This window comes from Tripterygium wilfordii, chromosome 23, assembly GCF_013401445.1.
Source record: "Tripterygium wilfordii isolate XIE 37 chromosome 23, ASM1340144v1, whole genome shotgun sequence".
NCBI lineage: Eukaryota > Viridiplantae > Streptophyta > Magnoliopsida > Celastrales > Celastraceae > Tripterygium > Tripterygium wilfordii.
In genome coordinates, this window is record NC_052254.1 from 12,371,222 (window position 1) to 12,390,409 (window position 19,188).

General features: G+C 38.3%; 3 protein-coding genes across 8 annotated transcripts; 1 reads left to right on the forward strand and 2 right to left on the reverse strand.

Annotated features, from left to right (window-relative positions):
- Nucleotides 1–563: 563 nt before the first annotated feature.
- On the forward strand, nucleotides 564–6,022 carry LOC119993369 (E3 ubiquitin-protein ligase MBR2-like). 3 transcript variants are annotated; one of them, XM_038840490.1, is made up of 6 exons: nucleotides 564–717; nucleotides 2,661–3,882; nucleotides 4,349–4,402; nucleotides 4,472–4,570; nucleotides 4,821–4,985; nucleotides 5,684–6,022. In XM_038840490.1, the coding sequence occupies exons 2-6, from the start codon at nucleotides 2,686–2,688 to the stop codon at nucleotides 5,834–5,836; spliced, it is 1,668 nt and encodes a 555-aa protein (XP_038696418.1). In that variant the 5' UTR covers nucleotides 564–717; nucleotides 2,661–2,685; the 3' UTR covers nucleotides 5,837–6,022. The 3 variants fall into 3 exon arrangements, with proteins under 3 accessions (XP_038696418.1, XP_038696420.1, XP_038696419.1); XM_038840492.1 differs by having other exon boundaries at nucleotides 4,352–4,402; XM_038840491.1 differs by lacking the exon at nucleotides 564–717 and adding an exon at nucleotides 1,182–1,392.
- Nucleotides 6,023–6,908: 886 nt separating this feature from the next.
- On the reverse strand, nucleotides 6,909–9,737 carry LOC119993791. 2 transcript variants are annotated; one of them, XR_005466567.1, is made up of 3 exons: nucleotides 9,449–9,737; nucleotides 7,187–9,153; nucleotides 6,909–7,103 (listed from the first exon to the last, which is right to left on the reverse strand). XR_005466567.1 is itself a non-coding variant. In XM_038841029.1 (2 exons), the coding sequence occupies exon 2, from the start codon at nucleotides 8,702–8,704 to the stop codon at nucleotides 7,439–7,441; it is 1,266 nt and encodes a 421-aa protein (XP_038696957.1). In that variant the 5' UTR covers nucleotides 8,705–9,153; nucleotides 9,449–9,737; the 3' UTR covers nucleotides 6,909–7,438. The 2 variants fall into 2 exon arrangements, 1 of the variants encoding a protein (XP_038696957.1); XM_038841029.1 differs by having other exon boundaries at nucleotides 6,909–9,153.
- Nucleotides 9,738–10,597: 860 nt separating this feature from the next.
- LOC119993224 (plasma membrane ATPase 4) lies at nucleotides 10,598–17,669 on the reverse strand. 3 transcript variants are annotated; one of them, XR_005466519.1, is made up of 17 exons: nucleotides 17,378–17,434; nucleotides 15,479–15,598; nucleotides 15,133–15,369; nucleotides 14,276–15,037; nucleotides 14,063–14,185; nucleotides 13,866–13,970; nucleotides 13,641–13,785; nucleotides 13,386–13,550; nucleotides 12,728–12,966; nucleotides 12,612–12,644; nucleotides 12,432–12,513; nucleotides 12,157–12,317; nucleotides 11,904–12,077; nucleotides 11,443–11,625; nucleotides 11,168–11,349; nucleotides 10,825–11,030; nucleotides 10,598–10,787 (listed from the first exon to the last, which is right to left on the reverse strand). XR_005466519.1 is itself a non-coding variant. In XM_038840244.1 (17 exons), the coding sequence occupies exons 2-17, from the start codon at nucleotides 17,432–17,434 to the stop codon at nucleotides 10,934–10,936; spliced, it is 2,865 nt and encodes a 954-aa protein (XP_038696172.1). In that variant the 5' UTR covers nucleotides 17,435–17,442; nucleotides 17,623–17,669; the 3' UTR covers nucleotides 10,753–10,933. The 3 variants fall into 3 exon arrangements, 2 of the variants coding, with proteins under 2 accessions (XP_038696172.1, XP_038696173.1); XM_038840244.1 differs by adding an exon at nucleotides 17,623–17,669 and having other exon boundaries at nucleotides 10,753–11,030; nucleotides 17,378–17,442; XM_038840245.1 differs by lacking the exon at nucleotides 17,378–17,434 and having other exon boundaries at nucleotides 10,753–11,030; nucleotides 15,133–15,371; nucleotides 15,480–15,586.
- Between the last annotated feature and the right edge of the window lie 1,519 nt (nucleotides 17,670–19,188).

Consider the following 19,188-nt stretch of genomic DNA (forward strand, 5'->3'; position numbering starts at 1 on the left):
GGGTTTCATCGACGATATTTCCTATATAATAATTAAAAAATATTTGTCTGATTTTATTAAAATTAAGTAGAAATCAATCCCAAATACAAAGTCCATGAAAATGAACTCAGAAAAAAAAAACACTAGAAAAGTTGATGATAAAAGAGAAAAAAAAAAAAAAAAAGAGGAAAAAGAAGGCAACAAATTAACACACACTTATCAATTAAAAACAATAAGATAAATACGAAAATAAAAATAAAGATAAATACGATATTATCATCAATATAGCCATCAAAATCACAAATAAAAAAATGAAAGTGGGGGGAAAACCGATGAGAATGGTTAAAGAGAGGGGTTGGGCGGCTGAGCCGGTAGTGGTGGTGGGCCTTCGGGGCTTAGCTTACGGTTCACAAGAAAATTAAAAGAGCCAAAAAGAAAATAAGTTTCGTTTTTGTGATGACGTCAGCGGTCATCAAAAGCCGTCCATCTTCGACATTCAACAGGTATTTGATCCAGCGGTTCATATCTAATTTGGGTTATGATCGGGACGGCACTGCCAGTCCTCCTTGATATCTTTCTGGCTCAGCCTCGGTTTCTTTGTGAAGAAATCTCACGTTTTCTTTGCTTCTCCCTCTAAACAAAAAACACTCCCTCCCTCCCTCCCTCCCTTTAAGCCTCCTTCGACCCTTTGTTTTCCTCTGTATATGAAGGGGAGAAAGGTTGAAGTAAAAGCTAAAGGTACGTATGATAATCGCAATCAATCTCAACACCTACACATATGGTCATATAGATACCTGTTTCTATATATCCGATTACTTGGTTTTGAAATACGTTAACATGTGTATTTTTTTTGGGTTTTTTATATGTTTCTGATTGGTTTAATTCTAAATTAGTTTTGCTCAACTGTGGCTGTAGTTTGATTATTGTTTTTTTTTGTCAGTTTAATCGGTTTCATTTCTATGGTGAATACTAGTGTGGATTTGATGAATTTTCTTCATTTTCTCGGAAATCATGGATGAGCTCCAAAGCTATGTTCTGTCCTTGGCTTTAAATTTATCGATCATTTAATTTATTTTTTTTGTTGAAAATTTTTCTAGTTTATTGGGTTAGTTATGGGTTCTTTTGGGGTTTTCTTGAGCCCCCATAAATCACGGAAAGAGAGTTTCTTGTTTTTAGGAAAGGAATGGAAAGATGTTGTGGCGAAGAATTCAAAGAAAGCTTTGTCCTTAAAAAACGAAGGGACCCACTATTCTTGCGATGACATATGGTCATGTGGTCATCTGCTTCTCTCATCCTCTCTTGGTTCTCTTTTTATATTTATGATATGACATGATCGTCATCAGATTAAGCTGGGCTTTCTCTGCTGGTGTGGTTGATCATCAACAGCATAGACAAAACTCAAAGTTTTCAATGGTGCTGTACATCTTTCCATCCTTTTTTAAATTGAGATTTAAGTTGGTAGGCAGCTGGCTTTCCTTAACGTGATTTTTGCTATTTGGGGTGTCTTCTATGTACGTTTCTGCTTTATTTAAATACTTAGTATTTGAAAGCTTATGATGGGTTGAACAAGACCATAAGCGGGATAAGCGTAAAGATTTTATTTTGAGTTTGTGTGTGTTTATGTAGGACAATTTCAGTATTGAAATTCTTGATGTTTCTAGATTGTTGTAACTACCTAAAGAGAGATTTTGTGAATAGATAAACCTTGTGCCAGAGATGGGTACAAATTATTAATCGAGTTTTTTAGCTCATAAAGTAGTAATAATAATTAGAAGGATTAAGATTTTCTATTCTTTCTTGTTGGTAATTTTCAGATTTAGTTTTTAAGCTTCCACATTTGTATGTTGGTGGGCAATTGCATTATTGAAAATGAGAGACTTGCATTTGACCTATATTATTTTTCTAGATTTTTTGTGACTTAGGAAGCTGGAATTTTGTGATATTGGGCTGATAAACGAGTGAGTCTATTAATTGAGTTTTCGGCAGCTTGGTTGGGCACTTAGGGGATGTAAGCACATGCTTTAGGTTCTTACAGTAGAGTAATTTATGGATTGAAGACTGTTCAGGGGATATTGTAGATTTTTAGGCTGTAATAATTAGAAGGATTCATAACTCCTCTTCACTTTTCTGTATGTATTATAAATTGAATTTTACAGGTTCCTAAAGCATATGAAGTTCAGTTGAGCTATTGTAAAAGTTTACAATTTCAGTTGAATGTAAAGAGTTTTCAATTTAGCTACGAACTTTAGTTGTGCTTTTATCGCTTTAAGTTGGTTCCCAATGTCGAGATGCAAGGATGGTTTCATTGCTTAATTTATCTAAGTTCCATGAGAGTATATGTAATGTACATATCACAAATCAAATTCTCTAATCATGAAGGCCTAGAGGTCACAAGTAGAGTTGCAGGGATGTAACCTAGAGGTCACAAGTTTAATTCTTGGAAACAACCTCTCCACATATCATGTTAGGGTAAGGTCTACGTCCATCTTGTATTTTTGTTTGTCCCCGATCTCGCCCACCAGGGGAGCCTTGTGCACGGGTGTTGTTTACCTTTAGATACTATAATGTAGATAATAATTATGTCAGATCTTTTGTCCAAATTTTCATGGTGAATGCATTTTCCCATGCAAAGGTTGACATATCATGTTTAGAATAATATACTTGTGTTATTGCGATTGCAGATTGAATAGATTTACACCATTATACATGGATGAATATTCTGGTAAGAGAGCTGTTGATGGGGTGGTTATCTCTAGAAAGGGATCTGCCGTGGCGTTGAGAGATACTGCGAGTAGTAGAGATCGAAATGCTCAATTCTGCAGCCGAATTGGATGCAGTGGCAGACCCAACTCGTTGAAAGGTACCCAAGTGATTGGCTCAGAAAAAGGAAAATCTTCAAGGCCCTCATTTAGGTTTTCTTCTAATGGCAAGGAGATATTAGGAAGTACATCGAGGGCTTTTTCTGCAACCAACACCTCAAAAAAGTCCCTTACTGAAACTCGAAAGAGGCTGACCACTCAGCTTGAAACAGATTCATCTGAATCTAGTAGTGTACAGGATGAACCTGAAATACCTGATTCTCGAAGTCCTCTTGAAAAAACTCAAAGAGAACTCCAACCTGGTTCTGAAAGTGCTGAATCTAGTGAGGTTACATCAGTTGAATTGGGAAGCTCAAGTGTATCATCAAATACAAGATCTAGGAAAAACTTTCGTCAAAGATTGGGATTGGCAAATCCAGATAGTCCATTAGGTCCCTCTGTTTCTTCAGCACCTAGAAGCACTAGCAACAATGCCCGTGCTAATGCGAGTAGATATGGTATGAAAAATTTTAAATGCAGTTCCATAGCTGATGTCATACCTTCCAATTGTTCGTCATCAGAATCTAATGCTAGTAGAAAGAAAGACCCATTGAAAAAGAGAAATTGTGAAGGAGAAAGTAGTTCCTCGGCCAGGGGAAAGAAGATGACAGGGTCATCAGCGGAGGGGCAGAATTCTATACCAAGCCATGGCATATCTATCTCAGATTCAAGGCAGGCCAGAAATTTCCCTGCTAACAGGGATAATGGGATTCCATCAGTTAGGAATCGTAGATCTTTCAATGGTTACACCAGGACAAGAGTTGCCAGTCAAGAAAATAGAAACTGTTCCTCACAAAATGAGTTCCCTCTTGTTCCTCAACAAATGCCACAGTCAGATATAACCATCGACTTCAATGATCCTAGCTCTTCGCACCAGTTTTCTTTGGAGACCTTCTCAAGTCTCTCAAGCTCTTATGGTCGACTGGGAAATAGCAGTGAGTATATGAGAGGTATTAGGCCCGCCAGTCCAGCAGAAGGTGGAAGTTCGCGATCTTTGATCAATCGAGAGAGCTTCCGACGCTACAATATGGATGGAATTGCAGAGGTATTTTGCACATATAATATGCCATTTGTGCTCTACTTATCTTTAATAATATCAAAGAAAGTTGTTTTTATTAAGGGAGGCAAAGGGAATTTGCTTTGTCTTAAATAGAGAGGCAAAATAGACAGGCGAGCATGAACTAAGGGAACTTATCTGTATAAAATTTATTTTCCATTTGGTTCTTTGCCATAGAGTTTGCTTGCACAATAATTTATTATTTTCAAGGGGTGCAGGAGGGGCAAACGTGCTTCTTATGATATCTTCGTATGACTTGTGAATTTTCTGGTTTGAGTTTGGGGACACTTGGATGGAAAAGGGAAGATTAAGACATTTTCCCTGTGCACCCATCTCCTGATATAAAAGCTCTGATCGACCTTATTGTATGTCATGTGTTATTGGTAGTAAAAGGAAAGTATATTTTGTGTAGTGTTGCTAAAATTTTTTCCTGATATTGTTTAATAATGTTAAGCAGGTGTTACTGGCACTTGAGAGGATAGAGCAAGATGAAGAACTCACGTATGAGGTCAGTTAATTTTTTGTGGATCTGACTTGGCATGCTAGTGTACTTATTAACTCTATTTTTATCCTGCAGCAATTACTGGTTCTGGAAACAAGCTTGTTCCTCAATGGGCTTAACTTTTATGACCAGCATAGAGAAATGAGACTGGATATCGATAATATGTCGTATGAGGTCTGACATTATCATAGTAATGTTACATTTTTAGTACATGGTTGTGGTGGTGTTCTTCTACTAGTACTTATTAATATCTGCTCGTTTTTCCCTCCTTTTCGTCATATATTTCTACTTTCCTCAGTGCAGTATTCTTGAAATTCTTAGATACATTTCAAGATATATGGATTGTGTTTTGAATTTTGATACGGTGGAAATTAGTATTCCAACATTTTTTTTAACTTTAATACAATTTAATCTACCTTGACAGGAATTATTAGCCCTAGAAGAGAGAATGGGTTCAGTTAGCACAGCATTGACAGAGGAAGCATTGTCTACATGCCTTAAGACTAGCATTTATCAGTCAACAACTATTGAGGATGCAATTACCGTCTGTGCTGGGGAAAAAAGTAATGTCAAGTGCAGTATTTGCCAGGTCTTTTTCCTAATAGCATGAACTCACTCCATTTGCTGTTCAACATCTGGTTTTTTTTTTTTTTTGTGCCTGAAATTCTCAGTAGGGTGCTATCACGCTTAGGTTTCATAGGAGTAGCTTAACTTCCTAATATATCAAACTTTAAGTGGTGACTTAACATAACTTTGAAGCAATTCAGTTTTATCAAGTACATCAAATTTCTGGTCTGGCAGAGTCTTAAATTAGTTTGAGCCTCATAAGATGACTGCAAAAAAGAGATCAGATTGATAATACTGGGCTAAGATTTTGTGTACTAAGCATTCTGACGAGCTGGACAAAAGAGCTGGCTATCGCTGCTAGAAGTTTCATTCTTTATGCAGTGGATTCAGTTCAGCGTGTTAACGTATACGAATTGCAGTGTTGCATTGAGCACTCATTTTGACTGGCTAATGAAATAGGTTGGGAATATATAGCGTAATAGTGACTTTGGTTTATGGTTTCAAATCAAGAAAACAGCTTCTCTGCTGTATGGAGATTATGTTGTCTATATTCTGCCCCTTTGAGAGCCCATGATTGCAAGAAACCGTGCACACTAGATTCAGTTGTCCTGTGTGTTAATTCTGACGTCTTCTTCAAACCGCATCACTATCAGTCTATCACTTATTTACAAATTTCTAAGCCTGAATTTTGAGTTTAACATGGGATCTTGTTTCTTGCAGGAAGAGTACATAGTTGGCGATGAAGTGGGGAGGCTGCGATGTGAGCATAGGTATCATGCAACGTGCATACAGCAATGGTTGCGGCTGAAAAATTGGTGCCCCATCTGTAAGGCAGCAGCAGTACCCTCTCCATCGGCATCCACACCCCCATGAAGTGTTGGGTGCAGGGCTGATCTATCACCTTGTATAAATTAAATTTGTCCTTTGCATCTTCTTCTTTTATTTCTTCGTCTTGTACATAACAAATCTCATCGATTCAACTAATAAGCCCACGCACTGTTGGCTCCATGCCTCGTTTATCTTAAAAATGGTAAACTGTGAATTGATGATTTGCTCACAGATTGCTGCTGCTATTTCATCTTATAAATCTTGGTGCATTTCGATGTTAATCTTACGTTCTGTTTTCTTGAGAATTTGTTATGGCTAAATGCTATTCATTGGAACTAGTTTGCGACATTGGTTTTAAATCAAACTAATGGGCTACATAAGCAGCTAAGTAGAAGCTTGTTGCGGTTTTATATTCGGAGGAAGTTTTGAAACTCTGGATGCATGAACAAAACCTAATGCCAAGTGCCCTGTTTGTTGTCTCAAAAACAGAGGAAAACTCCACCTTTTGGTTCCACGGTGGTTGATTTAGCAGAACTGGCCTCTGAATGCAAAGAGGAGAACCAACATCGCCCTTCAACACAACAGTATGATAGCAAACCTTTCTGCTAGCCTTATAATCTACACGAAAGCAGTACAACATTGAACACTCTCTTTAACCAGTAACCTCAGTAGTGTAAGTATAATAAACGTGCTTTTTCTCCTGGATCATAGACAATGAGAAGACGGGGTGGGGAAGAAAAACAAAGAGCTGTAAAAAGCATATAAAAAGTAACAGGGCATTTGCATAACAATGGAATTAGAAAGCATGCATTGTCATGGCAAAATCCTTATCCTCCAAATGTAAGAACATTACACATGGTAAAGAGCCTGCCCGTAGATTACACATGATCCAATGATTAAACTAATAAATATGCTTAATGTAATAAGTTAAGCCCACATTTGGTTTGTTCATCTATGAGTATTTGCCACATGGCTTCAAGATATGCCACAAGATAATTAAGAAAAGATTGCTCAATTTCTTTTTCTTTTTTTTTCTGGTTAAAATAAAAATATTGGCTAGATTGCAAACATCCATGCAATTTCATTCGGTAGCAGAAGTATCAAGAACCACCAAAGATGATGAGGAAATGGATGTCAATTTGTTATTAATAATGGAACCAATCAATTCTCAAATTCTAAAAATACATAAAAGAGCAACACTGAAGCCCTTACACAAGTATTTTACCTTTCACCAAGCTACACAACAGTATCCCCTTCAAAATTTTTTAGAATTCCCCCTCGCTGGCCTTAAATTTTACAGAAAGCTTTCAAGCTGTAACAATCAAAGGAGACGGCCAACGTTAATGCTAATTTTACAACAGTGCAACCATTCAGGGCATTCTTTCTTAAACTTACCCTCATTTGGTTGCTGCAATCACCTGATCGTGCCGGTGCTGGCACTCCCCCCGCAGAATAAAGTTATTTGCATGCCCCAACCACTAATCCATCTTACAAGGACCAGAGGCCTATGTAAATTGGAGTCATCTGGCTCATCATGGCAATAACTGGGTGCATCAACATTCTCCAAACACAGTTGTCAAAGCCTTTGAACCAGAACAGACTAACCCAACCACAGCTTCAGGAAAAACAAATCTTCACGTGGACATTTCATTCCTCAAATGATTGCATGCAAATTTTCTCCAGCAGCAATGGCCAATCTTCACCGAGTTGCTGTGGATTTAGCTCCATGGCAACTTTGAAATCATGTAAAGATATTGAACACCTAGATTTCTGTTCCTGCATAAAATCCATAGGTTCACCGCTACTCTGCATATGTAAGTGATTGCTAGGCCAAATGCCATTAATAACCTTTCCCGGAACCAGCTGCTTATGAGTAGAGCCCCGTTTTGCAAACTGTGCAGATCTTGCTCCACCCAGCTGAACACATGATCGGATCAACCTCTTTAAATACACATCCAACATATTATTCAGCACATTAGCACATTCCAGTGAAACACCTCCAATGCCCTGAGCAGTTGTAATCTGCTCCATCCTTTTTCTCAATGTCTCTGTGTCTGATAACCCACCACTGTCATAACAGCTGAAAATTTCACTGCTGCTTGCCACTGGAATAGAGTTACGGGCACCACCAACGCTAGCAGAGTAAAAAGGAATTCCAAGTGGCGCCAGTAGAGGTCTTTTTGAGAAATTAGAGTGTCTTCCCTGCTCCACCTCTTCCCCATCTTCGGCAACAGCAACTTTCGAGTGGTCTATGCTACCAATCCTTGTTTTTTCAGATGTTCTTCGTGTGACCAGATGCTCCTTTTCATTCTCTGGTTGTTCTGCAACCGGCTGCAGTAGCTGCAAAGGTCTTTGATAATCACAAGGAGTCAACTCCCCGTTTTCCAGGATACCCTTACTACCACTATCTTCTGTATCAGCAGACTGATGCGACGCGCATTCGACCTTCCCATTTGGCCCAAGTGGGCTACGCCTATCTCTAAGCTTGCGATCACGTATCCCAGACCTAACCTTTCGAGGGGACACAGGCAAAACCCCATTCGACCAAATGTATACATTTTGATTCTGAGCCGGAATGAGGGACCCACTTTGTTCATGCCCATCTTCTTTACTAGGAGATGCTTTTGCAGTTTGGATCAAAGTTTTTGCAGGACCCACTTCATGAAATGGAGGTGGAGTCTTGGCATGAGATGCATTCTTCAAAATTGTACGTATAAGTTGATTGTGCAATGGAAGATTCTCCCTTCCGAGTACGCGATAACATGATTTGTCAAATTCACTCTTACTAAGCTTCTGACTTAAAAACCTATTCAAGTTATAGAAATACCTCTTTGACCTGTCAACCCCAATCTTCTTCACTATCTGAGCTTTCAACTCACCCAAATCAACTCTTGAGCTCTGGTGAGGTTGCATATCTCAAAAGGCAATAGATTTATACACCATCCACATTCAACAACAACAGTAACCACGAATGAATGAACTGCAGATTGTTGTTATCCACTCCTCAAAAACATTCCAAATTCACCCCTCTGCCTATCTTTCAATGCCAATCAAACATCGAGCTCTGCATATTTTGGGAAATGCATGTGGAACTACGATGACTGCCAATAAACCGCAGAAACCCCAATTTTCAATAAATATATACGTATTTTTCTTTCCAAACAACCCGAAATTCTCCAACCCAAAAACCATACAATGCAAACCCCAATCCCATCTCCCCGAAATCCAAAACCCTAGAGATCAAGCTGACTGGGGGAGCTAATTCAAAACCCTTCAAATCAACTCAATATTCATTCAAATACGCAATAAATAAAAAACCCTAACTTCAAATACCAAGCTCGTCGTGGTTGCTTCTCCCCGAACTGCAGGAACCGTAAATTACATCACTTACATAGCAATTAAACCGAACCACTCGTATTTGAGATAAAAATTAGAAAGCTTAGAACTTCAAAATCCAAAAAATAAACTTTAAGCAGAGAGATCAGTGAGTTCGTGGATTTCGAGTTAAACGAACAGAGCAAACAAATAGCATTAGGAAAATCAAATTACAGTTCAAAACCAAAGAGCAAACGTTAAGAGTGACCAAAAAAGTAAGCTCTGAAAAGTTTTGAGGACGAAGGGGTTTTTCATAATGATTGATTGAATGAAAACTCTGACCTTGTAATGAAGCTAACTCGGAGGAATTGCAGAAGAGGAATCGAAGAGCAACAACTCAGTAGCTTGGAAGCTCCGAATCTTGGCCTTCGCAGCTGCTTCGGGCTTTGGCTCTTGGGCTTTTAATTTTCTTTTATTTATTTATTTACTATTTGACGTCGCCGATTTATGTTTCGAGCTTCTCTCTCTGTGAGTCAGTCTGTGTAGCTTTCGATCGCTACGCTGGTATTACTCTCTTTCTTCTCTTCTATCTTTATTTTTATTTTTATTTTCTTTCTTCCTCATCTCAAAGGTCTCCCCTCCCCCTCCCCTTGAGTGTTTTTTTATTTTCCATTTACATTTTTTGGTTTAAATATCATATTATTATTTTTTTTCTAAATTCTAGACTCTATTACTAGGAAGTATCATACAGTCAGTCGGAAGTTAAGTCCATATAACTAAGTTCAAATATCATACAGAATAAAGTTGTAGGACATTGAATATGAATCTCCTCGTAGTGTTGACATAATTTCAATGGCATCTTCTTCCAACTGATAATAGATATCATGGTCTTTTGCAAGGTTTTTATTTTATATTTGTATCTTTTGGTTTAATTTTCATATTATTGTTTTCTTTTCCTACCCAAACTTTAATTTTGAGAATTTTTTTAGTTTTCATTTACATTGTCTCTTTTTTATGTACCTATTTTTCCTCCCGAGATGAGATTGATGGTAATGAAAAATAAAAATAGGATGAGAACATCTTTTGTGCTTGTTGATAATAATAAACATTTCCTACATTTTTTTATTATTAATTTAGTACAAATATTTATTCTATCAAAATAAGTAATGTCATATTAAAAAAATTTACAAATTTAAGGAACAAAACCATAAATCTATCGACCTGTTAATTCAATATGTCTATCTTAAAAGTGGGCCTAAAGGGATTTATCATATTGGGCCTTGATTCTCAAAAACAACAGACAATGGGCTTTTGGGGTAATGGCATAAAAGAGGGCCTTTTGGGCTTTATTTAAATCACGAAAGGCACCTGCATTGCATAACAGTAACACTAGCACCTGGTCAATATAATTTTGGGGTAATAACATAAAAAAGAGGCCTTTTGCCGTGAAGAATGAAGAAACTGCCTCCAAAGCAAGTAAAAGCGCCTTACTTTTGGTTTCTCAAGATTAGTAAAGATTTGTTAAGGTGGTAGGTATCATGAACACATTAAGAAAACCCTTAGCCCACTTCACATCTGAGCGCATCATCTGTCACGCTACGAATCAAGTTAAACAGTACAATGGCGCAACATTCTAGGATGTAAGCTAGAGCTTAACGATAACAAGTGACATTTTATTTACTTCAAAGGGCCGTTAAATAGATAACAAAGTATGGTACTGCAAATTTAGCGAGCTGTGTATCACTCTATTCTTCAATTCTACATTTTCATCATCATAATCTTTTAGCTCTCTGTCAGAGGAAAACAAAAAAGGGAGGATTCCGGTTTTCAGACTGTGTAATGCTGTTGGATTGTATCAATGTCGAGGCCCTTCAGCTTCACCACTGACTCCACGTGCCCCTTCAATGTATTCAGTTCCCTCAGTCTGCAAAAGCCATAATTTAGTAAGACATCCTCTTTCAAACTACATTAATAATGTCAAATGATTTTCTCAAGTACTGTTTGGCTGCAAGCAAGAACGTTTCATGAAATAGAAAAAGCTCAGCACGTATTATCGCTCACCTTGCCATCTCAGCCCTGCGCTTGGCCTGCTCTGCAATTTCTGAGAGTTCCCTGTAACTATTCTTATCAGCAAACAGGGAGGTGGATTCAGGCGGTTGAAGACCATGCAGGGTCCTCTGCGCTGCAGCCCACTGTGCTTCCCTCTCTTCTTTCCCATAGTCTTTCTTCGTAGTGAAAGCAGTCTGTTTTGAAAAACCAAACAGAATATAGCAGAATTAGAGATAGACACTTTCACATTTCTCGGCTCCTAAGAAGAGCATTGTTCAAAAGGATACCTTGTTCTCCAAAAGGTTATCCCAAGCTTTCCCACTGAGGACATAGCGAATTGCAAACTTGAGAATATCAAGAGGGATGTATGTAACCACACTATAGAGCCAGATAACTCCAGCCCATCCCCATCCACAACCCTGTATCCGTGCAAAGCCCCAATTTGCATACACAGCTATTAAAGTTGCTATCTGCCAAAGAGAAAATACTTGAACATGTCAAAATAAGTCATCCACTTCTTTGAGAAACAGGATTGCAATGCCTATGTGAACCATGGATGCCAATATAAGTAAAATATAGCCTTGAAAGAAAACCTATGTAGGTCCACTGCTGAGCCAGACAACAAAGCCAAGGCAATGGATACTTCCTATTGCTTACATGCTACAAGAGGCAGTAATACCTCCAGTACATGGAAGGTATCAAGGTAATAACAAATTGGAACAAGTAATCAATGAGTTAAACTTCTTACCAGCTGAGCCACAGCAAAAGCAGTGAGAAGGAGAAGTCCAGGGCGTTCAACAAAAGACCAGCTGCGAGACCTTGTCACAAAAATAAGTGCCTGGCTCACAATACTCACTTGCAGGTATAGAGCTGCCATCATTTCTTCAGGACTAAACCTCAGCGATCTTACACCAAACGTGTCCTGCATTGTTAAAAATCATAAAATACCAAAACATGTATAGATTTTACCAAAAGAAGCATGCCTAACATACTGATCTTACCGAGAAAAAGTTTGTTTGTTTCATAGCCCAAAAGAATATTACTGTCATTAGGGCTAGGTAACCTCCGAGTACAATGCCAGTGCTGAAAATTTCTTTCAACTTCCAGCTATCAGGTAGTGGAGATGGCTTTACTCGATCCTTTGATATTGTCATTATTGTTCCTGTAGTTATAATAATTGACAAGAGCACATCCATAATCACACAATAGTCAAGTTGATATAGATTGTGCCAAGTACACCTAAAAATTGACATAAAGGTTTACAAAGGGATCTCACCATCATTTAGGATGGCAATAATTAAAACCATGAAGGGAGCGAAGTCAAACTTCCATATCAAGGCAATAAACATGAAGCCAAACTGCGAGATTCAGATTGCAACAATAATTAGTTTAAACTCCATTGTTTGATATGCATAATTAGTAAAAAAAAATCTCCGATGAACTGTGGTTCACTTACCACAATACGTATAGTAATAGAAACTGCGTAAATCTGCAAGAGAAGACATAAAATAAGTGAACCTGGATAACAGTATATTTGTAAACCACTGAAAACTGGACAGAGACAGTACTGACAGTATAGTTCTTCATCCTTTGGAAAATGGCCCTGCTAGTCAGCACAGCACTTATTATCACGCTCAAGCCAGGTTCGGTGAGAACAATGTCAGAAGCACTTCTAGCAGCATCAGTAGCATCAGCTACTGCAATTCCAATATCGGCCTTCTTCAAAGCAGGAGCATCATTAACACCATCCCCTGTCATTCCACAAATATGCTTCCTCTCCTGCAGTCTCTTAACAATTTCGTATTTGTGCTCTATTCCAAAAAAATGACTGTTAAAAACGAGGACTCACGGCACCAATTCAGTAATAATTTTAATCAAAGAAAAATGAGGCATTCAGTGCTCAAATTTGAGAATATCAGGAGAAACAAAATATGAAAGTGAAACTTACAAAGTCTAAATCTGTCTATGCAAAAGCATTGCGTAAGGATTTTTGACATGACTTTGCATATAAGTCAATAATCTTCCAAAAGTTTAATCCATGGAAAATAAATGGCAATAAACGCAGGAGTTGCAAAAATTAGATATAATTTAGGAAACAAAATTCCGTTATATTAATAATATATGCTGCCTTTTAGAAATGATGGAGCAAAATCATGCACCAGATGCAGGATACGCGTACAAATGCGACAAGTCATTGAAGATGAAGGATAAATACGACGAGTGAGCTCACCTGGAAAAACTCCAGCAAATCCATCAGCCTTCTCTATTAACTCATCTACAGGGAGGGATGCAATTGAAGCATCCTTGTCTTGCCCAAGCAATGAAGAAGAGGGATACATGTTTGTTCCCATTCCAAGCCTCCGGCCAGTTTCTTTGCCAATGGCAAGCTGATCACCTATATTGACAGGACAATTGTAGAAAATCTAAGACATGGCCAAGGAATATAAAACGGATGTTCCAATTTTCAATTTTAATGAAGTCTTACCAGTAATCATCTTTACATTCACACCAAGGTTAAGGGCTCTTCTTATAGTTTCTGCACTATCATGTCTTGGAGGATCAAACAGAGGCAGCAAACCAACAAACTCCCATGGTGCACCTGGACTATCTTTTGATTTTTCAGGGACTTCCTGCAGCCATATATGATTGACAGAATGAATGATCAGGGAATTCATTAATTAGGCACAATAAATACTTCACATTTACACACCTGTCTTGCAACAGCTAAAGATCGTAGTCCACGTTCAGCAAACTTATCAATCACCATATGGACCTTCTTCTTCACGTCCTCCTTGCAGTTGCAAAGGGCTACTATCTGATATGAATCAGAAAAGGCATAATTAGATGATAGTTAAATCCCTAAAACTTTCAATCTCCGTATATTGGTATACGGAAATGCACGCTTACCTGCTCAGGAGCACCTTTGCTAACACGATGCCAGTTTCCATTAGGATCAATATATGTCAAAGCAGTCCTCTTGTCCACGGGATTAAATGGAAGGAAGTGAACTTCTCTAATACCTGCTCGTGCCTGCGTCAATTATTAACAGTATGGCCATAAGTTATGAAACCCTAAACTAAGGTACAAAAAAGCAGAATGAGAGGTTGATGAAAGATGTACCTCCTTCGGATCAGCAAGCATCCCAACAATTGCGGCATCAATGGCGTCCTGGTTTTCAGTTCTCGAAGCCCTAGCTGCAAAAAGAACAACTTGATCTTTTTCCACACCCTTAGCAAACACTTCAATCAGATTTTTGTCAACAGTAAGCTTATTCAGGGTCAGAGTCCCAGTTTTGTCACTGCAGAGAACATCCATGCCTGCCATTTCCTCAATGGCAGTCATCCTCTTGGTGATAGCACCCTGCTGAGAAAGCCTGTGGGAGCCAATAGCCATTGTTACAGATAAAACAGTTGGCATTGCAATCGGTATTCCTCCAATTAAGAGAACCAGCAAGTTGTCAATCCCATCTCTGTACTCGCGATGCTGTATTGGGTACATGACTATAATCTCCACGATTATTCCAACAGCTATTGAGCAAATACAGAAATTACCAATAGCTGTAAGAACTTTCTGGAAATGCCCTACTTGATTGGTGCTGTCCACCAGATGAGCAGCTTTGCCGAAAAAGGTGTGCACACCAGTGGCTATTACAACGGCTTCTATTTCACCCTGTTTGCATGTTGAGCCGGAAAATACTTCATCTGAAGGATTCTTGGTGACAGGAAGGGATTCGCCTGTAAGGGCTGATTGATCGATCTTCAAAGGATCTCCCTCAAGCAGACGGGCATCGGCAGGAACTATATCTCCCAGTTTGATGCTGATTATGTCTCCTGGAACTAAAATTGAAGCATCTTGCTCACTCCACCGTCCATCTCTAAGGACCTATGATATTTCGTATAAAACAAAAAAGAATATACCTTGAGTGATTATGGAAAAACCAACAGGACAGTATAAATTTGCAAATGTGCACAGGTCACCTTTGTCTTGGGAGCAAGACCAGCCATAAGGGCAGCTGCTGCATTACCAGCATTGTTTTCTTCAATAAAGCTGATTGTGGAATTGATAAACAGTAACACAATGATGCCAACAAAGTCCTGCCAATCCGGAGGCCTTCCGCCACCATTAGCCAGGGCGATAGCCATAAGTGCAGCAGCTTCCATGACCCATGACAACGGATTCCACATAAAGCCTAGAAACTTGAGAATTTTGCTCTCCTGTATACCGCATCATGTTGAGAAACATCGTCACCACATATTGGAGAAGTGATAGTATAGGAAAATAAAGAGCAACTACTTATCATATGTAAGGGCTTATAAAATGAACCTTTTTTTCTTCTAGTTTGTTCGGTCCAAAAACTTGAAGCCGGTTGGCTCCTTCCTCTGAAGTTAGACCTTCTCTTGAGCATTTTAGCTGTTCAAAGACTTCTTCTATAGGAATTTTTTCCTGAGGGGAGGGGAACAGACAACAATCAGTAGGATGGACAAAAAAATTGTTCTACTTCAGCAAACAGGGGCTATATTTGATAAGAACAAACCAATAAATTATTAACTATTAGAAAATAGGCACAAAACTATCACGAGATAGACGAAATGAATCTAAAAATAACAGTCTGCTTAACTTAATGAAACCAGAACAGAAATTCTTTAATAGTTTACGGGTTAAGACGTTGAAGGTTGAAACTCAAAACTTATTGTAGCTCCTCATACAGAGGTTTCACTTTGACTATTGTCCTCAGCCAGAGCCCAGAAGTAAGTAAATATGTCCTCACTCTTCAGCCTGATCCCATCCGTCATCATTCATGGATGACTATAGCTTCTAAATCCGAGCTACGGTTGCCTAATTCCTACGGTCATGAATCAATGAATCCCAGAAGATCCAATCTAGCCGAAAAAGAGGCATGCAAGGAAAAACTTCATTCCTTGTTCTCGGGTCATTCTAGGATCCAAAAAGATAACAGCTGAATCCTCTGATTACAATGTTTTTTTTTTTAAAAAAAATTATTATATTTGTCCGAAGATAAACCAGTGATTAGGGGGAGAAAAAACAGAAGTCAAATACGAATGGAGTTATTTTGCATGCAAAACCAAAATCACTATCGAGATGTGTGAACTTGAATAAATGTCAATCAAGAATGGATTGCCAACAAAGTCAGTTATAGCGTCTCGCGTCGACTTCAAGTATTCAACCCATTTAAGCTAAATTCAAAAAAATTTAATGGACATCTTACAGAAAGAAAAATCCAAGAAAAGAAAAAGGACACAAATACCTTCGTCGGCGAATATAGTATCGTAATCGGACCACTGATTCACGACATCCAAACCGCAAGACGCAATAACAGCATCGCTCATACGACATCGTGTTCAAAACAGTTTTTTAATCAATAAACCAAAATAGAATTTATTTATTTATTTTTATAGTTGAAGCTCTACACGCTCCTCAGGGGCGCGTAATCCAAAAAAGAGAAAGACGAAACGGCCATTGCCGGATCAGGGTCCCTCCTCCCCTATCAGCCACGTTCCTTGATCAAGATGCGTTCGTTGTCGTTCCACTTTCATCACGTGAGTGGGTGCGTCTTCTTATCTACTCCGTTAAGGAATGAATCACGAATTTAAAGATTTTCCTGATATAATATTAAAACTACATATTATTTCTATAAGAACGCTTCGATTCTAAGCAGGAGGGAGCACATCGGGGCCATACACGTTAGCCACAAAGGCTCTTGAACGCCAGAGATGCGTTCGTGGTAACCAGTACCGGTTTTCGGCATATTCTTCCACATGATTATCGGTGACGCAAATGACGGATTGATAAAGTTACGCCTCCGATACAGTATATTTACATACATGATCAATGCTATTCAAATTTCGAAGACCAAATACAGGTGAAAATAAAATTACCGAGCTCTACCACACAACACAGCTACTCCAGAGAGTTGAGAGAGGGAGGGAAAAAAAAAAAAAAAAACCCTGGAATCGGTCACTTGCACCTAATATGGCGATCACCTTTCTTGCTTGGGAGAAGAAATTAAAAGGAAGAGAAAAGAAAAGATACGGAGAGAATAATTAAACGAAGCGGATTCTTTTCTCACTTTAGAGTTGTAAACACTTAAAAAGGCGAAGAAAACTTGTAAAACAATTTTCTCAGCAACCAAGCACGGATTCACTGATTCACAGATAACGTACGTGTCTACGTGAAGAGGAAAAATTAGAGTTAAGAGAGTACCAGATCAACGGTCTCATTCTTAATCTCCTCCAGACTGAAGCCCTTATCGCCGCCCATCTTCGAACCTGCAACAGATCAAACAATCGACTATGAGACTTCACCGACTCTATTTCTACATATCCATACGCATAAACACATACATGGAGGAGATATATATATATATATATAGAGAGAGAGAGGGAGGGAGAGCGCGTGGGAGAGAGGGACTGAGAGTCATGATAATAGAAGCGCTATGAAAAAAATACCGAGAAATGCTTGGCGGAAGGTGCACACTCTCTCTGCCTTGCTGATTCGTTTGCGTTGCATCGGGCTTTGATTTATATAGCACTTGAGTGGGACCTACTAGGGTTGGTACTTTTTCAATCCCGAGAGCATGACGGTTTTGCCCTTCCACGCGCCGTTTTTGGTGCGCTTGAAGGTCTTGGTTGGCGTAACGACCTCCGTTAATCTGAACATTGATTAATCAAACATAATTATTTTATGAACAAATTATTATTTATTAGATGAGCAACAGAAAAACAAAATAAAAAAAAAGATTTTATAATAGTAATTAGTAAATGACTAAGAAAAGTGCGCGTGGGGTAGGGCATAACAAGAGGAAAATGAGTGGGAAAATGGATTACGTGTCAATCAATTGTGGGCCGAAGTAGACGAATTTCACTTGTCCTTTGTATGTACCCACCACAACCACAACCGTCTTACATGCATTTATTTGTTTTCTAATTAAATTATAAGGAAGCTTATACATGATTTGGAAAACAAATATATTTAATTAAGTTTTGCAGCATCAATTTTATTCCCGATTACATTTTACCTTTTTTTACAATCAGGAAGTTTGACTCATGTAAATCCCGAATACTTGAATTTTCCCTTTTGATAATAGATGCATTCAATTGAATTATATTAATCCGATGTAGGATTATAAGTCTTCACTTTCTTGTACTTGTGAGCTCGATTATGCGAGACCCAAAAAGTGAACACACATAGAGGTCATATTCAAATGGATCGAGTTTTTACTCTGGTATCATGTTATAAATCAAGAGCCCAAACACATCAACAAATAATGTCTCGCTCTGGGTCATGGGTTTACACGAATTTGTTCTCTCAAGGCCATCTCCATAGTACTTAGGCTCAAAAAAAACGTGTTTATTATATAAGAAGTGATTGGCCTTTGTTTATATACTACTTGATTGAGTTATACCAATTCGATATGAGATTACAAGTCATGACAGAATTGACCAAAAATGTATGGTGGGACCCCAACCCAAAGAAAAAATAAATCCGTCAAATAAAAGGGCCTAACTTAGACCGACTTGTGAGTAGTGTTTAACAGGAATATTACAACACACACTTTCTCTTAACCTTGCCATTGTTTTGTCTCTTTCGACCTTTCATCCCATAAGCCTTAAATAGTATTTGATTCTTTGAGAGGCATTTAGATAAGATTGAATAAAATATGTGGGTGTAGATCACTTTGTAACAGAAAACATTTAAATCTTCATGTTGACAACAACACAAGTACACGTGAGGTGTTACGGGTGAGCTAGGAAGAAAAAAGCAATGGAAACACAAAACACCCCAAAGTCTGATTTCTGTATATAACACTTGGTCGAACTATACGATATGACTCTTAATTTGTATTGTTGTAAATCCAAATGCCCTACACATCAATAATATTGTCTATTTTGGGTTGTTCAATTCTCAATGATACATTGGGACCGTACTATTTTGTTCCTCCTTAGCCAAGCTATTGAGGGTCTAAGCCCATGGCCAAAACTCAACTCACTTAATTGGATTAGAAAAAAGGCTTT